General features: G+C 39.1%; 3 protein-coding genes across 3 annotated transcripts; 2 read left to right on the top strand and 1 right to left on the bottom strand.

Moving 5' to 3' along the window:
- Positions 1-380: 380 nt before the first annotated feature.
- LOC106906836 (kelch-like protein 9) lies at positions 381-4,708 on the top strand (the record flags this gene model as incomplete). Its single annotated transcript, XM_014972284.2, has 4 exons — positions 381-1,896; positions 2,343-3,282; positions 3,374-3,541; positions 3,715-4,708. Coding segments are annotated over 4 exons (3,147 nt in total), but the record flags the coding sequence as incomplete, so codon positions are not given.
- A 2,157-nt stretch (positions 4,709-6,865) lies between these two features.
- Positions 6,866-18,540, top strand: cbln11 (cerebellin 11). The gene is made up of 6 exons (XM_088016100.1): positions 6,866-7,152; positions 11,352-11,671; positions 11,755-11,883; positions 12,387-12,581; positions 17,990-18,130; positions 18,270-18,540. The coding sequence occupies exons 1-6, from the start codon at positions 6,866-6,868 to the stop codon at positions 18,536-18,538; spliced, it is 1,341 nt and encodes a 446-aa protein (XP_087872226.1). The 3' UTR covers positions 18,539-18,540.
- A 1,863-nt stretch (positions 18,541-20,403) lies between these two features.
- Positions 20,404-25,219, bottom strand: LOC106906835 (kelch-like protein 33). Its single transcript, XM_014972283.2, has 4 exons — positions 24,287-25,219; positions 23,255-24,203; positions 22,998-23,168; positions 20,404-21,238 (listed from the first exon to the last, which is right to left on the bottom strand). Exons 1-4 carry the CDS (start codon positions 25,101-25,103, stop codon positions 20,719-20,721), a joined length of 2,457 nt encoding a protein of 818 aa, XP_014827769.2. The 5' UTR covers positions 25,104-25,219; the 3' UTR covers positions 20,404-20,718.
- Between the last annotated feature and the right edge of the window lie 204 nt (positions 25,220-25,423).

Raw genomic sequence — 25,423 nt, forward strand, 5'->3', positions numbered from 1 at the left:
AGAGTAGCTATAAAACATATGTCCAAAAGAACTTGTGCATGAACTGCTTTCAAAACTGTTCAGCCTGAACGTGACAACAGACAACCAGCTGAGAATTTTACCTACTTATGTTACACTGTATATATGTGGCACCTTGGTTATAAGAGGAACTGTGGGAACTTGTGCTCCTTGAATGTTTCCATGCAGCTGGAGAGAGAGGGGTGGGATTGGAGCAAACATATAACACTGCTGCTTAGGGGATGAGAAGCAAAGCAACATCCTGTGGGCTATAACTTGGACATCCATGACCTGCACCTGTGTCAGAGCTTTTCCTCAAAAACTTCAAACAGTAAGAGATCCACAGTCCCTGAGCATCCAGAGGCCTAAAAAGCATCAGCTAATTAAAGTTATTAGAAGAGAGTACAGGGAGACAGAACAAATCTAATCAGTGCCTCCAGAAAGAGTCGATGGAATGGAATGGAGAGGTGGAAGAGAGAAGGAGAAAACAGTGGAGGGGGAGGATATGCCACCAGGCTATGGCTGAAGTAAGAGTTGAGGAAAAGGAGGATGAGGCGGAGGAGGACGGTAAGGATGCCAGCAGCTGTATAAAGGTAAATGAAGAAGAAGAGAGCAGGGAAGTAGGGGAACCTGAAAAAGAGAAGGAAGATAAAAATGATCACTCGAAAAGAAAGGAAGATAAGGAGATTGCTGAAGCAAATACAAAAGATGATATAGATAAAAAAGATGAAACAGAGTGGGAGGTTATGGAGTGTGAGGAGGTTGATGAAGACGAAGAGAAACAGGTAAGGAAAGAAGATGAGAGTCACATAATTGATGACTTGAGAGAAGAGAGGTTAAAGAAGCCAGATGAGAAGGAGAGGATGATGGACGGAAAGCATGGTGATGAAAGTGAGGAGATCATGCATCTGAAGCGAGAACAAAATGACACCTGTGACCTCAGAAAGCAGATAAACGGAACTCAGCTTCAGCGTTTTCAGCAAAATGAAGAAAACGGCAAACAAAAAGATGTGAAATGTGAACATGATGGCACAGTTTTAGATTCATCGCAATCAGTTTTCAGTGAAGATTATCAGAATAATGAGAAGCAGGATCAAGATGAACTAAACTATTCTAAAAACAAATCACAGAGAACTCACAGGGATATTAATCGAGAAAAAACTCTGGAGAGCAGCAAAGATGAAAGTGAGACATTGACATGTAGCAAAATGACAGAATCTTGGAAAACTCGAGAAGAGACTGAAAATGATGTTGGAAATCTCCAAGAAGATGATGCAAATGGTGAGGTATCTGAAGATCCACTTGATGAGGATGAGAAGGAAGAGGAAGGTTTTGTAAAGATGTACTATAAAGATGATTACCCTACAACCGTTTTCCTTGCCTTAAAAGAGTTCAAGGATGCTTTTATTCTGACTGACCTTACACTGAACACAGAGGATGGCAGGAGCATATGTGTCCACTCCACAGTCCTGGCTGCTGTCAGCTCACTCATCTGGATAAAACTGAATGAGAGAAAAGCAGAAAACATCAGAGTGACTGAAGGTAAACCTGCTCATGCTAGTTCTGGAGGCCATGGGTGGTCAGTGTCTCTTGGTCCAGAAGTGGATTGTGTCGGATTAGAGGCCGTTGTGGAGTTTGCGTACACTGGACTCATATCATGTTTGAATGTGCAAAACGTTGATCAGATACAAGTTGCTGCTCGAGCAATGGGCTCCCCTCGAGTTTTGGCCCTGTGTCACCTGTACAGAGAGAAACCCACATTACTTTGCAAAGACAATAAAAGAGTAAAACTCTCTGCTGCAGAACAAATGAGCATCAATCTAGAGTCTATCAAACAGTTGTGGATGCACAGAGTTGGTTGTGATGTCTGGTTGGAAGCAATTGGTGGATCAGTTCTTGGTAAGTACTCAATCAGTCTTCATAGACCACTGTTCTACAGCATATTGACTGTGCTCAATATGCTTCTTTCAAAAGGGTTATATTGTACCCCCCTCAACCTGCCATTGCTTCTTTTAGATAATTCAGCCATGGTGAACTAGATGAATATCCAACCTATGAGATCACCAGCATCTGAGGACTATTATTTTATCTATTTGTGCTGCCTGACTAAAATATTTCTTTACCCTACAAAAGCAAGCTAAATTGCACTAAGGTCTACAGTTGCACAACGGATAAATTAACAACTATACTTTCTAAGATCAATAAACTTGAGTTGTTGGCATATACAGTTGTTTCCACAATTTTACATTCATTAACCGAGTCTGCCTTTAGAAACTAGCATAAGCCTGAACAGCCCCAACAGAGTTAACATTCATATTTAATGCTCATCACCTTCTTCTCTTCAGTTCACAGAGTTATCCTGGCTGTCAGTAGTGACTACTTCCGTGGGATGTTTACGTTGGGTATGAAAGAGTCCCTTCAGTCTCATGTGAGTCTTCCATTCCTCTTGGCCTCAGATCTAGAAGTTCTGATTGGCAGCTCCTACAACGGGGCTCTTCTCCTCAACTGGACGGGTGTCTTTGAGATCGCTGGACTTTCTCTTCAGCTCCAGTATCAACCTGCCCTGTCCTTGTGCTTTCGCTTCCTTCAGCAAGAAATAAATGCCCACACTTGCCTTGACGTGGTATCTTTTGCTGAAGCCTATGAAATGGCACACCTTCTTGAAGCTGCAGATGATTTTGTCCTTCGGCAGTTCCAAGAGGTGGCCTGCACCTCCAAGTTCAAGGACCTGCCAGCCAAACTGCTCCTGAAGTACCTGAGTAGTAACTCACTCTGCGTTTCATCTGAGCTTGTTGTGTTTAATGCTGTGCTATCATGGATTCAAGCGAAGCCCAGTCGAAGGATTAGACACGCTGTTGAGTTAATGAGAAAGGTACAGTTTTCCCTGATGACATTTAAGGAATTCAAAGAGGTCCAATCACAGAACATTTGGTGCGATCACATCTTGACAGAGGTATATAGAAACATATCTGAAGACTTCTGCTGCAACCGGACTCCGCAAAAGAACCAATGCCGTATCTATCTGCCCAAAGAGAGTCTTGTCTTGATTGGGGGCGACCAGATCTCTGAAGACCTATGCAGCCGCAGCGTCAGCAGAGATGTTTGGTTTGGAAATTCTGTAAGAAGTCTAACAGGGACAAACAAGGCCATTGAGTGGAGAAGATTGGGAGAAATGCCAGCTTCACCAAGGTTCAGTCATGAAGTTGCTGTGCTCAATGGACAACTGTACATTCTTGGAGGCAAAAAATATTACGGCAATGGTGACATCTTTAACTCTGTTTATAGGTGAGGGAAGGCAATACGACAAAGACAGGAGACAGATATGTTATGTATTACAATTTTAACATCTATATTTATCTCTGCACTCCACTTGTAGGTACGACCCACTTCAAAACAGCTGGGTGTCCCTGTGTGAGATGCAAGAGAAGAGATCCTCTTTCTCAGTGGTTGTACTAGATGGACGATTATACGCTGCTGGTGGATACTGTGAAAGTGATCATATGGATACTGTTGAATGCTACTGCCCCACTACAAACTCCTGGAGGTAATCTAGAAAGAAAAATGTTTACTGCCATGTGCATAGTTCCACAGCATTCTTTTATCTTTATGTCTTTGACCACATCAACACATATGGATTTGTTGGTAAAAACATCTTTAGCAGTTTAAATTGCATGAATGTGGCTAGGCCCTTGCTTACATCAATCTCTTCCCTTTCAGATTTGCCTGCCCCTTGGATCTACCGTTGGGTGGGCACGTAGCAAAGGTTTTCAAAGGGCAGATCTTTATCTCAGGAGGACAAAACACTGACCAGTTGTGTGTTGCATCTATGTTCCTGTATCACCCGGAGACAGGAAGCACCTTCCTGACAAGCATGAGCAACCCTCGAGCTCATCACAGCATGGAGACCCTGGGAGAACACCTGTATGTAGCAGGAGGAATCACCACAAATGATAACATGACTGTTATTGACCAGCTCGCCTGTGAAATGTACAGTCCAGCCACTAACTCCTGGACCGCGTTTACATCTCTGCAAGTGCCACACGTCGGGGCTGGGAGTGCAGTTTTGGAGGGAAAGTTTTATGTGTTGGGTGGCTACAGCCAGGAGGACTTCAGTGACACTAATATGGTCCATCGCTATGACAACACCACACAGAAATGGGAGAACATGGGACAAATGCCAGGGCCCAACAATGAAATACGAGCATGTGTGCTGCGTTTGCCACAACATTTACGTATGTAAAATTTTGTCAGCATATCAGAGATTTCAGACATAATCTTTCAGGAATTAATCATTTTTTACAATGTGTTGGACTTTTGACTTCTGGTACCTGAAACAGAATTTTTGTAAGGAGAAACTCAACGTTCAAGTATTGAAGTGTTCAAGTGATCATCCTAAAATCTAAGTAAATCATCTCAAACTACACAAATTTGTCAGTTTTATTGACCGCAGCTTCCATTTCATAAGATAAATTTGACTATTATGTGCATCCAATAATGAAAATAATGCACTACTGCGGAAACTTGTAAAGTTTTCAAACTGACTATAGACGTTGTGGTCCCTGTATATTGTAATGAATAGGTTATTAAATAAATGTATTTTTAACAGTGCATCAAAGTTTATTCTGTGCTGTCTATGACAAATGTGTCAAAACACTATGATTTATAGGTACAGACATTTGACCGTTTTGCTGAAATAAATTCTGTAAAGTCTGCTTTCATCAGTTGAGTTTTATAATGTATGTAATGTGGGTTGTAATTAGGCCTGCCACAATAAATTCTGTTGGATGATAAATTTCCCTAAAAGTTATTGGGGGAAACAATATTATTGTTGTTTTGAGACAATTTTCAAGCGATATAAGGGTAATGATGTAGTAATGCAAAAACACATTCTCAAAGACCAATAAACTTCAAATTCTAATGAACATTTAAAAGTGAAGACATTTTAATTATCCAAAATGAATAAAACAACAAATACAACAAATAACATCAATTATTGTCCTTCACAAAAGATACAGTTATAATTGGTCTCAATTATAACTGATTTATACAATTAGCTGATTTGTTTATTGCGACAGGCCTGGTTGTAATAACGTTGCAAATGCTTTATTTCTGAGCTCCACTCACATCGAAACATGAAAATGATTTTCTCCTTCTTGTAATACCAATCTATGACCACAAGAGGGGGGTGTCGTGCCACTCCCACTTTGCTCAATTGAGACGCTGTAGTAAAACGTTTTAAGACACAGTAAACCCTGCGATGAGATAAAAACAGCAATTCATACTAGGTGTACAGATTATCATATCTACTATAACACAACTACGGTTTAAACTAATTATTTTTCTTTTAACCAGACACTGCATTTTTCTTTTTTTTTAAATTTTGTTAAAATAGTTTTGATTAACATTGCTAAAAAAAAAGGGCTTCCTTCTTAAGTTGTCCCACTCTTTAGGAAATATGTGAAATTTAGTTGCATTTTGATGTCATTTTGTTGGCAGCAGTATATTTTCTCACTTCACACTTAACATTATCATCTATCTGGCTTCATCCTTCAGTAATGATATCAGCGAATGAGAGCGGTAACCACAGTGGGCTCTCTTCCTCTAGATCTACGATGTTGTTCAACTGAGTGTACAGATGTTGCAGTCATAGCAGCGAATCTTTTAGGCGTCAACAGAGGTGAATCAATATTTGTGTCCATCTTCCTCAACAATAGGCTTTTGTTTCACACCAATTCTTCAAGTTTACCTAAAACCAGGATGTAAGTCAGAAATAAGATCTTTCTGATGACATTTTAAAACAATAGTTGCAGTCTATACACCAGACAGCCAGTCTGCCGCCAAGAGCTTAAAAAAGCACCATTCAAAAATATCACAGCAGTGACCTTTAATGGTTACTGTCATGACTGGCAAACTATCGTAAAAGAAAACCTGACAAAGACATCACTGTAGGTCCAATTTCCTGTATCTTTTTTTTTTTTTTTTTTAATTTGTAGGACATGGAGATAAAGCGAAACAAACTGAGAACTTTGTATTGACTTCCAGGGATTTTAGTAACTGCATTTATGCCTAACCCAGACATTTTCCTTAAAGAACTCCCTTAGTAAACTCACAGACAATGATACTAAATATGTAAAACACATAAACTTTTGGAGTGTTTTTCCTCACTTTTATTCTCTATTCAATAATGATTATATTTACTTAACACAAATGCCACCTTATGCCTTCTGATTTTAGTGGGACACGCTACGCTAGCTTGAGCAGCTTGATGAATTTGACAACTAGCCAATCAGAAAGATAAGCATGGAAAGCAAAAAAATAAAAAATACATTTCAATTAATAAATTTTTAAACTTAAGTTTTATAATAATGATTAAATAGTTGATTAGATTTTACAATAAAAAATGATTAAAATTTTCTGGTTAAAAAATGTTACATTTTTTATTTTGTATTCTTTTGCATCTTCAGAGCAGGCCAGTTAGAATGAACAGATTCATGTCTGTTACTATATGAGTCTTTCTTTACCTAAACTCATTATCATATGCACGTGTTGCATCAGTTTTAGCAGTACTTCTCATTTATCCTCATTCAATCATAGAAGTTCTCCGTCTTACAAGCCAAAGCAGGTGGAGCCAGAGTGGCAGCTATGAAGAATGTGAGGAATATTGAAAGACGCACAAAACATTTTCTAATTAGTAAGGGAAAAAAAAAATCAAGACATTTCCTCGTGTGTTTTACAGATAAAAAGATAACGTGGGACTTTCCTTCAGGGGAACTTTTACACTTAAAAGGAGGAGCCTGTTGAAAGTTGTGTCTATTTCTTTGGCAGGAACCACACAGCAAGCAGCGGCGACGCTGTCTGGACACTAAAAATGGCCATCAAGGTGTTTTTTCTTGCCGTTTTGTTCAGACTTGCAAATTCTCAACTCCCATATATTCGGACTTGCGACCCGGTGCCAAAAGTAACGACACAGACTCCGACAGTGTGCTCCAATTATGAGAATATTAAATACATCTATGAAGGACAGGAGAGCCTCAAAAAAACTGTTTCACAGCTGAAAATGTCGGTGGAAAGCAACAGCGCCATGCTTATGAGATTGGAAAGGACTCTAAACAACAGCCTTGCAGAATTGACCAGAGCTTCCGAAAGTCAAAGTTCTGCCATTCAGAGTCTAAGGAGTGATGTCGACAAACTGGAGAACCACCAAGAAAGAGTCGGGGGAAACTTCAGTGAAATCGTGCAGAGACTGGATATAACAGAGAAGAAGCTAATAGAAAAAAAGGCCAAGCTTGAAAGTCTGGAGACGAAAACTGAAGTTGCTTTTGAGAACATGAACACGCTGCTGAACGAGTACAAGGATGAACTGTCCCACCTCAACTCAAAGGCCCACGACCTTGAGGTACAACTGGAAGGTCAGCTGAATGTCACCAAGGTGGACCTTGAAGAAAAACTAGATGCGATTGAGAAAAATACTGAAGGTAATATCAAACTTAATATTCTTTGAGATTAATGAAAATATTCATAGATCAAAGTCTTTAACTTACTTAACCTGTAATTCAAGCTATTAGCATCAAACTACACAACCAGAAAACTGAACTGGACCACAGAATCACAAGCAGGTTCAACAAAGTCATTCATGAGCTGGAAACACAAAACGCCACGATGAACCATCTGATTGGTCAAACTGCAGGTGGGTGTTGTAATTCTGATAACTGATCTGGAGTCTAAAATGCCAGTAAATGTAGTCAGAGTAATCCTGAACAGGGTTTAACTAGTTGACTTGTTTATCCATAAAAGCCAGGCTTGTCCATCTAGAGACGGAAACCGAACATTCATTCAGCGACACTAAAGCCTTACTGGAAACGTACAAAAATGAACTTTCCCTCCTGAATCTAACGACTCGGGGTCTTGAAGTCGATTTTGAAAACGTATTGAATGTCACCAAGACAGACCTTGAAAAGAAAGTACAGAGGATTGAGGAAAACACTGAAGGTAGTTCTGCAATAACACAATCAAATGACCAATAAGGCATGAACCAGATTATTAAAATATTTCTTTTTTGGTGTCACGTTGTTGTTTCCATAGTGTTTAACATGCCAGTAAAAGAACTGAATGTAATTTAATATTTTATGTTGACTTTTGCACTTATTTTTTTTTTTACATCACAGTCAAGTTTATAACTTTAGAGAAGGAAACTAAAGCTTCATTCAACAGCAGTAAAACTCTGCTGAACTGGTACAAGAATCAGATTTCCCTCCTAAACTCAACAACTCAGGACCTCAGAGTCAATCTAGAGTCCCTGCTGAACGTCACCAAGACGGACCTGGAAAACCAACTGCAGGTGATTCAGTTACAAAGTGAAGGTAAGTTTGACATTTCAACAACATTTTTCTGTTTTGTTGTTAATAACTTAAGGTGCATTAAACTGAGTCTCAAAGATTTGATCTGATACCACAGCCTCTAGTCCAGTCTGTCCAGATGTTATAGGGTCTAAGAGAATTTACATATTCTTACAGAATTGACCAGATCCACAAACAACCACAGAATTGATATTAGCATCCTGAAGAATGAAGTTGATAAACTGGAGAAGCACCAAGAAAGATTTGGGGGAAACTTCAGTGACATTGAGGAGAGACTGGATGTAGCTGAGAGGCAGCTGATGGAAAAAAAAGCCAAGCTTGAAAATCTGGAGATGGAAACTGAAGCTGCCTTCAACAACACCAACAAACTTCTGATCTCCTACAAGAAGGAACTTTGTCACCTAAAGTCAACGGCCCAGGACATCGAGGTCAAAGTTGAAGACCGGCTGAACGTCACCAAGATGGACCTTGAAGAAAAACTGGAGGCGGTTCAGAAAACCACTGAAGGTAGTTTCACACTCAATACTCTTCAACATTGATGAAAATATTCATAATTCAAACCAACTAACTTACTTAACCTGTAATTGAAGCTATTAGCACCAAACTACACAACCAGAAAACTGAACTGGACCACAGAATCACAAGCAGGTTCAACAAAGTCATTCATGAGCTGGAAACACAAAACGCCACGATGAACCATCTGATTGGTCAAACTGCAGGTGGGTGTTGATGAGTCATAGTTATGTAAATAGACGATTTGGTGTCTAAAATAACTAGAATTTAAATTTGTTGACCTGTTTTTGGACAAAAACAGCCAAAGTTGAAAATCTGGAAACGGAAACTAGAGTTTCAGTCAACAGCACCAGAAACCTACTGGACATGTACAAAAATGAACTTTCCCTCCTTCATACAACAACTCTGGGTATTGAAGTCAAACTTGAAGACCGACTGGTTGCCACCAAGAGTGACCTTGAAAAGAAACTACAAATGACTGAGGAAGCCACTCAAGGTAATTCTGCAAAAAACAAGATCAAATTACCAAAAACTGAAGATTATTTAAATGTATGCTGTCTGTCTTATGTAAGACATGAACCAGATTTGTGAAAAGGTTCCTTTTTAACTATCACAGCACATATCCTATACTGTCTGTTATGTCAATAAAGGTACTGGATGTAATTTAATAATTGTTTGTTGACCTTTGCATCATTTTTGGACTTCAAAGCCAAAATTACAATTTTGGACACAGAAACTAAAGCTTCGTTCAACAGCAGTAAAACTCTGCTGAACTCGTACAAGAATCAGATTTCCCTCCTAAACTCAACAACTCAGGACCTCAGAGTCAATCTAGAGTCCCTGCTGAACGTCACCAAGACGGACCTGGAAAACCAACTGCAGGTGATTCAGTTACAAAGTGAAGGTAAGTTTGACATTTCAACAACATTTTTCTGTTTTGTTGTAAATAACTTGAGGTGAAAATATATTAAACTGAGTCTCAAAGATTTTATCTGATACCACAGCCTCTAGTCCAGTCTGTCCAGATGTTATAGGGTCTAAGAGAATTTACATATTCTTACAGAGTTGACCAGATCCACAAACAACCACAGAATTGATATTAGCATCCTGAAGAATGAAGTTGATAAACTGGAGAAGCACCAAGAAAGATTTGGGGGAAACTTCAGTGACATTGAGGAGAGACTGGATGTAGCTGAGAGGCAGCTGATGGAAAAAAAAGCCAAGCTTGAAAATCTGGAGATGGAAACTGAAGCTGCCTTCAACAACACCAACAAACTTCTGATCTCCTACAAGAAGGAACTTTATCACCTAAAGTCAACGGCCCAGGACATCGAGGTCAAAGTTGAAGACCGGCTGAACGTCACCAAGATGGACCTTGAAGAAAAACTGGAGGCGGTTCAGAAAACCACTGAAGGTAGTTTCACACTCAATACTCTTCAACATTGATGAAGATATTCATAATTCAAACCAACTAACTTATTTAACCTGTAATTCAAGCTATTAGCACCAAACTACACAACCAGAAAACTGAACTGGACCACAGAATCACAAGCAGGTTCAACAAAGTCATTCATGAGCTGGAAACACAAAACGCCACGATGAACCATCTGATTGGTCAAACTGCAGGTGTGTGTTGTAATTCTGATAACTGATCTGGAGTCTAAAATGCCAGTAAATGTAGTCAGAGTAATCCTGAACAGGGTTTAACTAGTTGACCTGTTTATCCATAAAAGCCAGGCTTGTCCATCTAGAGACGGAAACCGAACATTCATTCAGCGACACTAAAGCCTTACTGGAAATGTACAAAAATGAACTTTCCCTCCTGAATCTAACGACTCGGGGTCTTGAAGTCGATTTTGAAAACGTATTGAATGTCACCAAGACAGACCTTGAAAAGAAACTACAGAGGATGGAGGAAAACACTGAAGGTAGTTCTGCAATAACACAATCAAATGACCAATAAGGCATGAACCAGATTATTAAAATATTTCTTTTTTGGTGTCACGTTGTTGTTTCCATAGTGTTTAACATGCCAGTAAAAGAACTGAATGTAATTTAATATTTTATGTTGACTTTTGCACTTTTTTTTTTTTTTTACATCACAGTCAAGTTTATAACTTTAGAGATGGAAACTAAAGCTTCATTCAACAGCAGTAAAACTCTGCTGAACTCGTACAAGAATCAGATTTCCCTCCTAAACTCAACAACTCAGGACCTCAGAGTCAATCTAGAGTCCCTGCTGAACGTCACCAAGACGGACCTGGAAAACCAACTGCAGGTGATTCAGTTACAAAGTGAAGGTAAGTTTGACATTTCAACAACATTTTTCTGTTTTGTTGTAAATAACTTAAGGTGCATTAAACTGAGTCTCAAAGATTTTATCTGATACCACAGCCTCTAGTCCAGTCTGTCCAGATGTTATAGGGTCTAAGAGAATTTACATATTCTTACAGAATTGACCAGATCCACAAACAACCACAGAATTGATATTAGCATCCTGAAGAATGAAGTTGATAAACTGGAGAAGCACCAAGAAAGATTTGGGGGAAACTTCAGTGACATTGAGGAGAGACTGGATGTAACTGAGAGGCAGCTGATGGAAAAAAAAGCCAAGCTTGAAAATCTGGAGATGGAAACTGAAGCTGCCTTCAACAACACCAACAAACTTCTGAGCTCCTACAAGAAGGAACTTTATCACCTAAAGTCAACGGCCCAGGACATCGAGGTCAAAGTTGAAGACCGGCTGAACGTCACAAAGATGGACCTTGAAGAAAAACTGGAGGCGGTTCAGAAAACCACTGAAGGTAGTTTCACACTCAATACTCTTCAACATTGATGAAAATATTCATAATTCAAACCAACTAACTTACTTAACCTGTAATTGAAGCTATTAGCACCAAACTACACAACCAGAAAACTGAACTGGACCACAGAATGACAAGCAGGTTCAACAAAGTCATTCATGAGCTGGAAACACAAAACGCCACGATGAACCATCTGATTGGTCAAACTGCAGGTGGGTGTTGATGAGTCATAGTTATGTAAATAGACGATTTGGTGTCTAAAATAACTAGAATTTAAATTTGTTGACCTGTTTTTGGACAAAAACAGCCAAAGTTGAAAATCTGGAAATGGAAACTAGAGTTTCAGTCAACAGCACCAGAAACCTACTGGACATGTACAAAAATGAACTTTCCCTCCTTCATACAACAACTCTGGGTATTGAAGTCAAACTTGAAGACCGACTGGTTGCCACCAAGAGTGACCTTGAAAAGAAACTACAAATGACTGAGGAAGCCACTCAAGGTAATTCTGCAAAAAACAAGATCAAATTACCAAAAACTGAAGATTGTTTAAGTGTATGCTGTCTGTCTTATGTAAGACATGAACCAGATTTGTGAAAAGGTTCCTTTTTAACTATCACAGCACATATCCTATACTGTCTGTTATGTCAATAAAGGTACTGGATGTAATTTAATAATTGTTTGTTGACCTTTGCATCATTTTTGGACTTCAAAGCCAAAATTACAATTTTGGACACAGAAACTGAAGCTTCATTCAACAACAGTAAAACTCTGCTGAACTCGTACAAGAATCAGATTTCCCTCCTAAACTCAACAACTCAGGACCTCAGAGTCAATCTAGAGTCCCTGCTGAACGTCACCAAGACGGACCTGGAAAACCAACTGCAGGTGATTCAGGCACAAAGTGAAGGTAAGTTTGACATTTCAACAACATTTTTCTGTTTTGCTGTAAATAACTTAAGGTGCATTAAACTGAGTCTCAAAGATTTGATCTGATACCACAGCCTCTAGTCCAGTCTGTCCAGATGTTATAGGGTCTAAGAGAATTTACATATTCTTACAGAGTTGACCAGATCCACAAACAACCACAGAACTGATATTAGCATCCTGAAGAATGAAGTTGATAAACTGGAGAAGCACCAAGAAAGATTTGGGGGAAACTTCAGTGACATTGAGGAGAGACTGGATGTAGCTGAGAGGCAGCTGATGGAAAAAAAAGCCAAGCTTGAAAATCTGGAGATGGAAACTGAAGCTTCCTTCAACAACACCAACAAACTTCTGATCTCCTACAAGAAGGAACTTTATCACCTAAAGTCAACGGCCCAGGACATCGAGGTCAAAGTTGAAGACCGGCTGAACGTCACAAAGATGGACCTTGAAGAAAAACTGGAGGCGGTTCAGAAAACCACTGAAGGTAGTTTCACACTCAATACTCTTCAACATTGATGAAAATATTCATAATTCAAACCAACTAACTTATTTAACCTGTAATTCAAGCTATTAGCACCAAACTACACAACCAGAAAACTGAACTGGACCACAGAATGACAAGCAGGTTCAACAAAGTCATTCATGAGCTGGAAACACAAAACGCCACGATGAACCATCTGATTGGTCAAACTGCAGGTGGGTGTTGATATGAGTTGGTGTTATTAAGATTGTATCAACAAACAATAACTGATAACATCCCAGTGTCAGTAAATGGAGTCAAAGTAAACATGAACAGGGTTTAACTTGTTGACATCTTTTTGGGGGGGAAAAAAAAAAAAAAAGCCAAGCTTGAAAATCTGGAGATGGAAACTGAAGCTGCCTTCAACAACACCAACAAACTTCTGATCTCCTACAAGAAGGAACTTTATCACCTAAAGTCAACGGCCCAGGACATCGAGGTCAAAGTTGAAGACCGGCTGAACGTCACAAAGATGGACCTTGAAGAAAAACTGGAGGCGGTTCAGAAAACCACTGAAGGTAATTTTACATTCAGTACTCGTTAACATGGATGAAAATATTCATAATTCAAATCAACTAACTTACTTAACCTGTAATTCAAGCTATTAGCATCAAAATACACAACCAGAAAACTGAACTGGACCACAGAATCACAAGCAGGTTCAACAAAGTCATTCATGAGCTGGAAACACAAAACGCCACGATGAACCATCTGATTGGTCAAACTGCAGGTGGGTGTTGTAATTCTGATAACTGATCTGGAGTCTAAAATGCCAGTAAATGTAGTCAGAGTAATCCTGAACAGGGTTTAACTAGTTGACCTGTTTATCCATAAAAGCCAGGCTTGTCCATCTAGAGACGGAAACCGAACATTCATTCAGCGACACTAAAGCCTTACTGGAAACGTACAAAAATGAACTTTCCCTCCTGAATCTAACGACTCGGGGTCTTGAAGTCGATTTTGAAAACCTATTGAATGTCACCAAGACGGACCTTGAAAAGAAACTACAGAGGATTGAGGAAAATACTGAAGGTAGTTCTGCAATAACACAATCAAATGACCAATAAGGCATGAACCAGATTATTAAAATATTTCTTTTTTGGTGTCGTGTTGTTGTTTCCATAGTGTTTAACCTGCCAGTAAATGAACTGAATGTAATTTAATATTTTATGTTGACTTCTGCACTGTTTTTGTTTTGTTTTTTTTACATCACAGTCAAGTTTATAACTTTAGAGATGGAAACTGAAGCTTCATTCAACAACAGTAAAACTCTGCTGAACTCGTACAAGAATCAGATTTCCCTCCTAAACTCAACAACTCAGGACCTCAGAGTCAATCTAGAGTCCCTGCTGAACGTCACCAAGACGGACCTGGAAAACCAACTGCAGGTGATTCAGGCACAAAGTGAAGGTAAGTTTGACATTTCAAGAACATTTTTCTGTTTTGCTGTAAATAACTTAAGGTGCATTAAACTGAGTCTCAAAGATTTTATCTGATACCACAGCCTCTAGTCCAGTCTGTCCAGATGTTATAGGGTCTAAGAGAATTTACATATTCTTACAGAGTTGACCAGATCCACAAACAACCACAGAACTGATATTAGCATCCTGAAGAATGAAGTTGATAAACTGGAGAAGCACCAAGAAAGATTTGGGGGAAACTTCAGTGACATTGAGGAGAGACTGGATGTAGCTGAGAGGCAGCTGATGGAAAAAAAAGCCAAGCTTGAAAATCTGGAGATGGAAACTGAAGCTGCCTTCAACAACACCAACAAACTTCTGATCTCCTACAAGAAGGAACTTTATCACCTAAAGTCAACGGCCCAGGACATCGAGGTCAAAGTTGAAGACCGGCTGAACGTCACAAAGATGGACCTTGAAGAAAAACTGGAGGCGGTTCAGAAAACCACTGAAGGTAGTTTCACACTCAATACTCTTCAACATTGATGAAAATATTCATAATTCAAACCAACTAACTTACTTAACCTGTAATTCAAGCTATTAGCACCAAACTACACAACCAGAAAACTGAACTGGACCACAGAATGACAAGCAGGTTCAACAAAGTCATTCATGAGCTGGAAACACAAAACGCTACGATGAACCATCTGATTGGTCAAACTGCAGGTGGGTGTTGATATGAGTTGGTGTTATTAAGATTGTATCAACAAACAATAACTGATAACATCCCAGTGTCAGTAAATGGAGTCAAAGTAAACATGAACAGGGTTTAACTTGTTGACATCTTTTTGGGGGGGAAAAAAAAAAAAAAAGCCAAGCTTGAAAATCTGGAGATGGAAACTGAAGCTGCCTTCAACAACACCAACAAACTTCTGATCTCCTACAAGAAGGAACTTTATCACCTAAAGTCAACGGCCCAGGACATCGAGGTCAAAGTTGAAGACCGGCTGAACGTCACAAAGATGGACCTTGAAGAAAAACTGGAGGCGGTTCAGAAAACCACTGAAGGTAATTTTACATTCAGTACTCGTTAACATGGATGAAAATATTCATAATTCAAATCAACTAACTTACTTAACCTGTAATTCAAGCTATTAGCATCAAAATACACAACCAGAAAACTGAACTGGACCACAGAATCACAAGCAGGTTCAACAAAGTCATTCATGAGCTGGAAACACAAAACGCCACGATGAACCATCTGATTGGTCAAACTGCAGGTGGGTGTTGTAATTCTGATAACTGATCTGGAGTCTAAAATGCCAGTAAATGTAGTCAGAGTAATCCTGAACAGGGTTTAACTAGTTGACCTGTTTATCCATAAAAGCCAGGCTTGTCCATCTAGAGACGGAAACCGAACATTCATTCAGCGACACTAAAGCCTTACTGGAAACGTACAAAAATGAACTTTCCCTCCTGAATCTAACGACTCGGGGTCTTGAAGTCGATTTTGAAAACCTATTGAATGTCACCAAGACGGACCTTGAAAAGAAACTACAGAGGATTGAGGAAAATACTGAAGGTAGTTCTGCAATAACACAATCAAATGACCAATAAGGCATGAACCAGATTATTAAAATATTTCTTTTTTGGTGTCGTGTTGTTGTTTCCATAGTGTTTAACCTGCCAGTAAATGAACTGAATGTAATTTAATATTTTATGTTGACTTCTGCACTGTTTTTGTTTTGTTTTTTTTACATCACAGTCAAGTTTATAACTTTAGAGATGGAAACTGAAGCTTCATTCAACAACAGTAAAACTCTGCTGAACTCGTACAAGAATCAGATTTCCCTCCTAAACTCAACAACTCAGGACCTCAGAGTCAATCTAGAGTCCCTGCTGAACGTCACCAAGACGGACCTGGAAAACCAACTGCAGGTGATTCAGGCACAAAGTGAAGGTAAGTTTGACATTTCAAGAACATTTTTCTGTTTTGCTGTAAATAACTTAAGGTGCATTAAACTGAGTCTCAAAGATTTTATCTGATACCACAGCCTCTAGTCCAGTCTGTCCAGATGTTATAGGGTCTAAGAGAATTTACATATTCTTACAGAGTTGACCAGATCCACAAACAACCACAGAACTGATATTAGCATCCTGAAGAATGAAGTTGATAAACTGGAGAAGCACCAAGAAAGATTTGGGGGAAACTTCAGTGACATTGAGGAGAGACTGGATGTAGCTGAGAGGCAGCTGATGGAAAAAAAAGCCAAGCTTGAAAATCTGGAGATGGAAACTGAAGCTGCCTTCAACAACACCAACAAACTTCTGATCTCCTACAAGAAGGAACTTTATCACCTAAAGTCAACGGCCCAGGACATCGAGGTCAAAGTTGAAGACCGGCTGAACGTCACAAAGATGGACCTTGAAGAAAAACTGGAGGCGGTTCAGAAAACCACTGAAGGTAGTTTCACACTCAATACTCTTCAACATTGATGAAAATATTCATAATTCAAACCAACTAACTTACTTAACCTGTAATTCAAGCTATTAGCACCAAACTACACAACCAGAAAACTGAACTGGACCACAGAATGACAAGCAGGTTCAACAAAGTCATTCATGAGCTGGAAACACAAAACGCTACGATGAACCATCTGATTGGTCAAACTGCAGGTGGGTGTTGATATGAGTTGGTGTTATTAAGATTGTATCAACAAACAATAACTGATAACATCCCAGTGTCAGTAAATGGAGTCAAAGTAAACATGAACAGGGTTTAACTTGTTGACATCTTTTTGGGGGGGAAAAAAAAAAAAAAAGCCAAGCTTGAAAATCTGGAGATGGAAACTGAAGCTGCCTTCAACAACACCAACAAACTTCTGATCTCCTACAAGAAGGAACTTTATCACCTAAAGTCAACGGCCCAGGACCTCGAGGTCAAAGTTGAAAATGGGCTAAACCTCACTAAAATTGATTTCGAAGATAAATTGGAGGCGGTTCAGAAAAATAACGAAGGTAACTTAAAATAAATAAAAACCTACACTGCTTTTTCCATGAAGCAGCATTGCATATTTTCTAAATCCACCTTAAACCCAAACACTTGAACCTTTCTCTAATTGTTCTCCAGTCTTCAATACAAAACTAAACCATGAAAAATCTGTACTTGGCTCCAACATTGAAAGTTTGAACAAAGAACTGAAGATGCAAAATCTCACAGTGAACCATCTCCTGAATCAGGTTGCAGGTGTGTAAATATGATTCAATATTTCGTTAGGTTTATTGAACACATCATAGTTCCTGTATAATCTTTCCAATTTGAAATCAATGTTTAGTTTAGTATTTTTTTTTAACAAAAACTGAATTTTCCTCCAATTCTCAATGCTAAATTTTGAAGTCAAAATTTTTACACTTTTGCAAGACTTAAGAACTTAAAACTAACCATTGTGTTTTCTTTACCTTCTCTAGCACAGAAAAACGTTGCCTTCTCAGCAACCATTATTGAGTCTGCTGATTCGTTCACCGGACCGTACTCTCCTGGTACCAGCAATGTCCTTAAATTTGACAGAGTCTTCACAAATTTCGGCAACGCCTACAACAAAAAGACAGGTATGACCCATCATTTAGATCGCTGACTCTCCATAATCAGTTGCAAATCAATATAATATTGACTAGACGATCTGGGTTTTATAGAGTCTACTCAGACAGCAGGAATCAATCGATACTAACTCCAGCTCCTCTTCCTCAGGGGTCTTCACGGCTCCGGTGAACGGGATTTATCACTTCAGCTTCATGACCTTCGGCTACGGCAGCCACACGTCGGGAGCCATCTTGGTGAAGAATGGGAGTTACCAAGTGAGCACCTGGGAGTTCACAGGGCTGGACGCCAGCGACACAGCCAGCAACTCAGTCATACTGGAGATGAACGCCGGAGACTGTGTCAATGTCATTTTGTGGCAAGGCAGTAAAATACACACGGGTGTTTTCAGTGGCTTCCTCATCTTCCCATTGGTCTAAAAAAAATTTTGTTGACACTGTCACTGTGTTGTGATAGTACAGTATGGATGAGACAGATAATCTGTGAAAGAAAAGAAAATGAAGGTCCAGTCCTGTCAAAATGTATACTTTTCACAAAATACATTTGTGTTTGATTCTTTGCTAACTTTGCCTCATTTGTAATAAATCTTGTAATTAAGTATATACAGTATATTATCCACATATACACACTACATAGAGACAGAAGTTACATAAACTCCCTCTGTTACCAAGTCCTCTAAGGCCTCACCTCATTTTTTAGTTGTTTATGTCAGACTGTACTTCTGAATGTAAGTTGTTCCAAAAAGAAGTTTATGTCTTGAAAACATGTCTAAAGACATATTTACTGAAAATAATGGAGATTACAATAGTTGTACATTCCCCTGACCGCAGCCCCATCCAAACATAACTTCAAATTATTTTCAGCAAAAACAGAATTTTAATCCTATATCTTAATATTTATATTAGCATTGGATGACAAAAAAAAAAAAAAAAGCACAGTGATATGGAACATAGTTTATCTGAACATCCACACATTTTACATGATGGAGACTGTACTGATGACGTAATTAGAGACACTGGTAACACGTGATAATACAATGAAATCAGAGGTGAACTAATGAACTGGTTGGTAAGTCAAAGAAATATTTAAAAGAAAAGTAACGAGGACCTTTTCCAATAAATCTTAACGCTAATAAAATGAACAGAGATAAGTCTTTAAGAAAAATAACTTCTGGGAACCTAATTTCAATCACAAATATATAATGGTAAATAAATAATAAAAGTTACAATAAAAAAGGTTAATCTAATGGATCATGAACCTCAGCTGGTTCTGGGTAGAACATGAGTTCATTCACAAATATCATTCCTGGATCCTTCAGAGGTTTATATTTTGAACAAAAATAATAAAATAAATGTGTAACTTTTGCAAACTAATCCAAAGTTTTCCCTCATGTTGCAAAAAAGAAAATGATAAAAAAAAACAAGAGAGGTTTTTCACAGATGGAGTCTATTTTTAGATTTTCATCCTCAGAAAAGAATCAGGAAGAATTTATTATGTATCTCTGATGAACATTTTCCTTTTTATGCTCTTTCCATCATCATTCCAACCTCGTCTTCCTCATTCTTCATCATACAGCGACAGGGCACTGTTCTTGTTATGTTTTACTTTATTTGTTCCAAACTATGACCTAAAAACATCTCATAATCTCAGTCCATTTGCTTTTTACAACTAAAACAGTTGTTCCAATCTACAGTTTTCTGACTGAATAAAAATGTTTCTTACTGGCTCAAGAATTAGTTGAATATAAATTGAGATTCAAAAACATGAAACACAATAATATAAATTTCATAACTGGTTATAAAGCTAGCCAATTTTGAACTTTTAGTCTGAACCCTGTGTTGGAACACATTGGATTATTTATCATGGACACACATCTGCACTTTAGTCTCACTATGGTCCGGTTGGGCGTCACACTGTTGACACTTAGCTGAACTGACAGGAAGAGAAAGTCCTAAAAATACTGTAGATGAAAAATTGAACTCTTCTCAGTCGTATTTTTCTCCAAAACAATGTTGGGGTACTACTAAGAATGTGAGGATGTGAACTTTTGTGTCTGTTTTTTAGTCAATTTAGTTCTTGTGTCGTCTTGTCTACCCCTTGATTGATCCCAGCTGTGTCTGTATTTCGTTGTTGCGTCCTTGTCATACTCAACGTCGCATCTATGTTGACGCGTTGTGAGTATTCCCAGTGTCTGTGTTTCCTTGTCTCATTGCTCATCTGTGCTGCCTGGATTTCTGTACTCGCCTGTAAACGTCATTAAAATGATCGTTTTCACACCACGACCTGCGTCCTCCGTGTCCATTTATTTCCACGTTGTTCATCATAAAACATTAGAACTAGCCATGTTTGTTGCAGAACATGTGTATTAATGTCCAATTATAAACAAAGCAATTTTTTTTTTTTGGTTACGCTAAAGCCAAAATTTATATTCAGTCAGATGTTTTTGAGAAATAGTGTGTGTTTACTGGATTAATGTTAAGAAACAGAAAAAAACTTAAGAATTTTTTTTCCTGCTCTGTGAAATGTCTGTATAGAAAATCTGAAAAGTGTATTCAGCCCCCCTCACTGTTGGTGACGGTTTATGGCTATGACCATCTGGTTAGTGTCTGAATTGCTGGGGCATGTGGAGAAGACAGGCCTTAATGTCAGTAACAGCCCCTGGCATCTTGCCCATGGTCTCCCACCGCTGGAGGCCGGGGTCAAACCGATGGACCAGTCCCGACTCGCTGTAATCGTCCTGGCAGTATCCTCCCAGAACGTAGAGCTTCTCCTCCAGGACAGCCGAGGCAGAACCAACATGGGGCACTGGCAGCGAGGAAAAATCAGCCCAAGAGTCTGTCACTGGGTCATACACCTCACAGGCTAGCTGGTTGGTGTAGAACTTCCTCAGGTTACACACCCCACCGGCAACGTAAAGGCGTCCTCTCAACGCTTCCATACAGTGCTGGGCTCGGTCGAAGGACATGTTCGCCAGGTAGACACTTCCTCTCTCCGGGTGGTACAGGACCATGGAGACCAGGCACACATATTTACAGTTAAAACCTCCAGAGATGAAAATGCCTCCATGTAGGGCAGAGACTCCATATCCACTGAGAGCCTGGTCCAGAGGGTGGACCAAGCTAGGAAAAAGAAAACATTAGTTAATGATGATATGAACATCTAAAATCATGTAGAAAACTACTTTCAGTCAAACTGATAGACTTTTGCTAGCATCCGTCTTTCTCTCATGAAAACTATATAGCTAGACATATCGCTAAGGAAAATGATTCCTGGCTTGATTACTTTGCCAGTGCCAGCCAAGAGCAAGTCAAGCAGCGTTGCTCCAAGGTATTTCAGCTTTCCAGGCCACAATTTCCTTAAAATATTTAAGATGCTCCATAAAAAAAAAAATCCATAAATAGGCAAATTTACCCCAAATAACTAGATGTTATCTTCCACATAAAAATATGTGTATATTAAACTGTGATTAATCACATTTCAATATTCATTATTCTGTGCAAATGTAATTTCAATCACCCAAATAATCCCAAAGTACAGCAGTCATCCTCCTAATCCCTGTTATGGCTTTCTAAAAATATGTTTCTATTTTAGAAGATAGACATTTTTTTTAATGATTTGTTTCTAGGTCAACATCTAACTTACAATTAATAAAATCGGAAGTTCATAAGGAGCTTATGAATTTATAAAGTTCATAATTAATAAAGTCGTAACACAATACAGTTTTACTAGAGACCACATTTTCTAACCAAACAGAATCTCAATTATTGATGATTACATTAAAAAAAGGATGATATGGTTTAAATATGTAAAAGTTCAACTCATTGGTACACTGACAGTTGAGCGTTTCTGTGGAAGAATTTGCATTGCGAGCTCTTCTCCAGGAAGATTAATTTACATGTGCTCCAAACACAAGTTACATTCAGAAATAGACCTGTCACTGAGCCAAACCCTGACTGCAAACCAGGAAAAGACCAGGCACACCTGCAAGGGAGGTAATGAAAGATGAGCAGGAAATTAAAAAAAATAAACTTTAAAATAAATCAATGAGTAAATAATACATTCAAAAATAATACAGCCAACCACTGTTCCAATGACAGAACAACTACTTAGTGGATCTCACTAAAGCTCTGAATGTTTTATGTTGAGTTTTGTTCAGTATTAATATTTAACACAGATATTTAACACAGATATCATGTAGCTTGGCCCAATAAAATACTTTGTTGAAATCTTCTCACTGGATTTTAAACTACTGAAAGGTTTAAATATGTACAGTAAGTTACAAGATCAGCAATGTTGTTGAAAAAAATCCTAATACTTATTATTTAGAAAGTTTTTCAAAAGCTTTGGGTCCTAAGCATGCCAGGCTTTAACAAACAATTTCAGTCAGGCCAGGTTTGACCCCTCTTGCGGCTACAACACTGCAAAAGCATCATCATCATGGGATGGAGGTGAACAGGTAGTGTACCAAAGAGGCCAGTATGCTTCAGCAAGCATGCTTATACCTGTTTATAATACAAAATTAGCCATATTGCTAAGGTTAGCTAAAATGCTAATTGTAGCATAGAGGTGTTAGAGATATTCAGCTAGGCTATCTTGTTCTACAGATGACCTGTCCAACACATCCAAGGACTTAAGGAATTTACTACAGTTTTTTTTTATGTTGTATTAACACACACAGTGTCTTGTGTTTAAAGATATAGTAATCACTCATAAGTACCATACAGTAAATAATGTGTCCTTATTAAACCAGCATGGCACATCTTTATTTGTCAGATGTAACATCTTCTTTAGCTAGACTTTGATCCAATTTCCATTTATCCTGTTTTAAACATTTAAAAGTGTGTTCAGGAATTCAATTGCAAATGACAAATATATTACCTCCATGAGTTGCTATCTGGTTTATACATCTCAACGCTGTCTGTGTTGGCGTCAATCTCTTTGTCTCCACCAATGGCATAAAGGCACTCCTCATGCACCACCAATGAGAAGTTACTTCTTGGCTCCTGCATGTCAGCCAACCTTTTCCAAGTGTTTGTCACGGGGTCGTAGCTATAATATGTAGAGTAAAAGAAAGGATATGGATGATGAGAACTTAAGTCTGAAATATAAATAAATGCTGTGGTTTGTTTCCTTACCTGTAGGCTGATGTCATTATGTTATTCTTGGCATAAAAGTAACACCCACCAGCTACAAACAACCTCCCATTCATTACTGCCACACCATGTCTGAACTTTGGCTTGTCTGGAATCTCACCTACTCTCCTCCACTCTATCTCTTTCACCAATCCTGTGCCATTGCGCAAAGAGTTGGCAAACCAGATATCCTGGCTTGGTATACGTTTACCCACATCTGGATCTAGCTGGTCTCCCCCGACCACACAAAGAACATCTTTAGGTCGCCTGATCCGGCAATATTCATCAGACTTTGGGAGACTGAACCCAAATTCTTTGAGAGCAGATCCATAGAGTTCCACTTCTTTGTCTGCAAAGCACTCCATGCGTAGATTAACTGCTCTGACCTCCCTGAACTCACGAAAAGTCATGAGTGGGAAACGAACTCCACTCATCAGTACAGCAGCATGGGCCAACCTCTCTTCGGGATCCGCCTGAATCCAGGAGATTACAGCACGAAATACAGTCAGCTCTGAAGGCACGCACAGACCGTCGCAGCGAAGCAAGTCCAGGAGCTTCTGTGCTGGAAGGTCTTGAAACTTAGCAGTTTCTGACACTTCCCTGAAGTTCCTCAGTATAAAGTCTTTGGCTTCCTCGAGGAGTTCTGACAAGCCGTATGCTTCAGCGAATGATTCCACGTCTAGACACGAGTTTATCTGCATTTCTTCTTGCATGAATTTGAGGCAAAGCAAGAAAGCAGGTTGAAACTGAAGCTGCAGAGCAGCGCAGGTTATCTCAAAAACACAGTCCCAGCTGAGATGAAGAGTCCCGCTGTAGGACCAACCGATTAGTGCCTCCAATTCACAAGCCGGTACAAAGGGAAGAGCGATACAGGCCTGGTGAGATTCCCTCATTCCACATGTGAACATCCCATGGAAGTAGTCGCTGCTTGCAACCAGGATAATTCTATGCACTGGAGTCAGACAGAAGTAAAGGTCAACTTTGGCTACTATCATAAAGTAGTCAGTACAATAAGCTAAGATCCTACTGACTTACCAAGGAAAGAAATGCCATCCAGTTCCAAAATTACATCACACCCAACTTTGTCTTCCAACAACCTTTCAATGGATCGTAGAGTATTCTTCAGATGTACTTCTGTAGAGATTTTACCTTGCTCTGTTTTTGGACATTGATCTTCCTTTGTCGCGTTTATGTTGTTGCAGAGATCCAGCAGTCGTGGGACCTCCAGTACTTTAGCTGCAGTTTTGATCTGAGTTAGTGTGTGTCTGTTTAAAATCGATACATCTCCACTGTAAGCAAATTCAATAACTGCCTGAAGCCCAATTTTGTCAACTTCATTACCCATGTGTACTGACCACGTTGTGACTTTCCCTTGAGTATTGTATGAATGTCCCATGTTTTTTTCCTTAAGTTTGTCTAGAATGAAGGCACTGACAGCAGCCAGAATAAGGGAATGCACACTAAAGCTGCTGCCGTCCTCAGCAGTCAGAGTCAGGTCTGTAAGAATAGAGGAAACCTGGAGTTCTTTAAGAATCATAAATATCTCTTTAGGAAAGGTTTTGCTTGAGAATGTGTAGACATGATGTTCCATATCCTCAAATGCCTCATCACTGATATGTCCACCGGCATCGTCCTTACTAGTTTGAGTCTTTCTCACCTCAAACTCTTTAGTTTTATCTCCTTGACTGGCTAGGCCCATCCTGGAATCGTTGTAAGCAACAATTCGCCTCAACTCACGGTTGTCTTGTTCTAACCCTTCTCCACCTTCTTCAATCACTCTTTTCCTCCTCTCCTTTTCTTTCCTCCATCGCTCTTCCCACTCCATCGGAAGGTAACGTCTTGTAAACTCCATGTCAAAGGTGGATCTATAACTTTGCTGAAGGCATCCGGCAAAATCTCTTCATGAATGTAAAACTTTCTCCTCAAGTCCAACTCTTTTTACACGCAGATCTGTCTTCCACCTCTCTTCAGCATGAGATTTCTACTCCACATAAACAAGCATCTTTTTATAGCAACTAGGCCAGAGAGATTCAGTTTCAAGAAGTCTCTTGGCTTGACTTACACTGTGGTGGTTTTTAGTGTTTCTCTGACAAACTAAATACATTTGGATGGTCAAAACAAACTAAAGTTAAAGTTCAACATAATAGTTTTAAAACCCAGAGACATAAAACA

Source organism: Poecilia mexicana, unplaced genomic scaffold (genome assembly GCF_051168715.1).
Source record: "Poecilia mexicana isolate PSO_F unplaced genomic scaffold, ASM5116871v1 scaffold_18, whole genome shotgun sequence".
In the NCBI taxonomy this organism is placed as follows: Eukaryota; Metazoa; Chordata; class Actinopteri; order Cyprinodontiformes; family Poeciliidae; genus Poecilia; species Poecilia mexicana.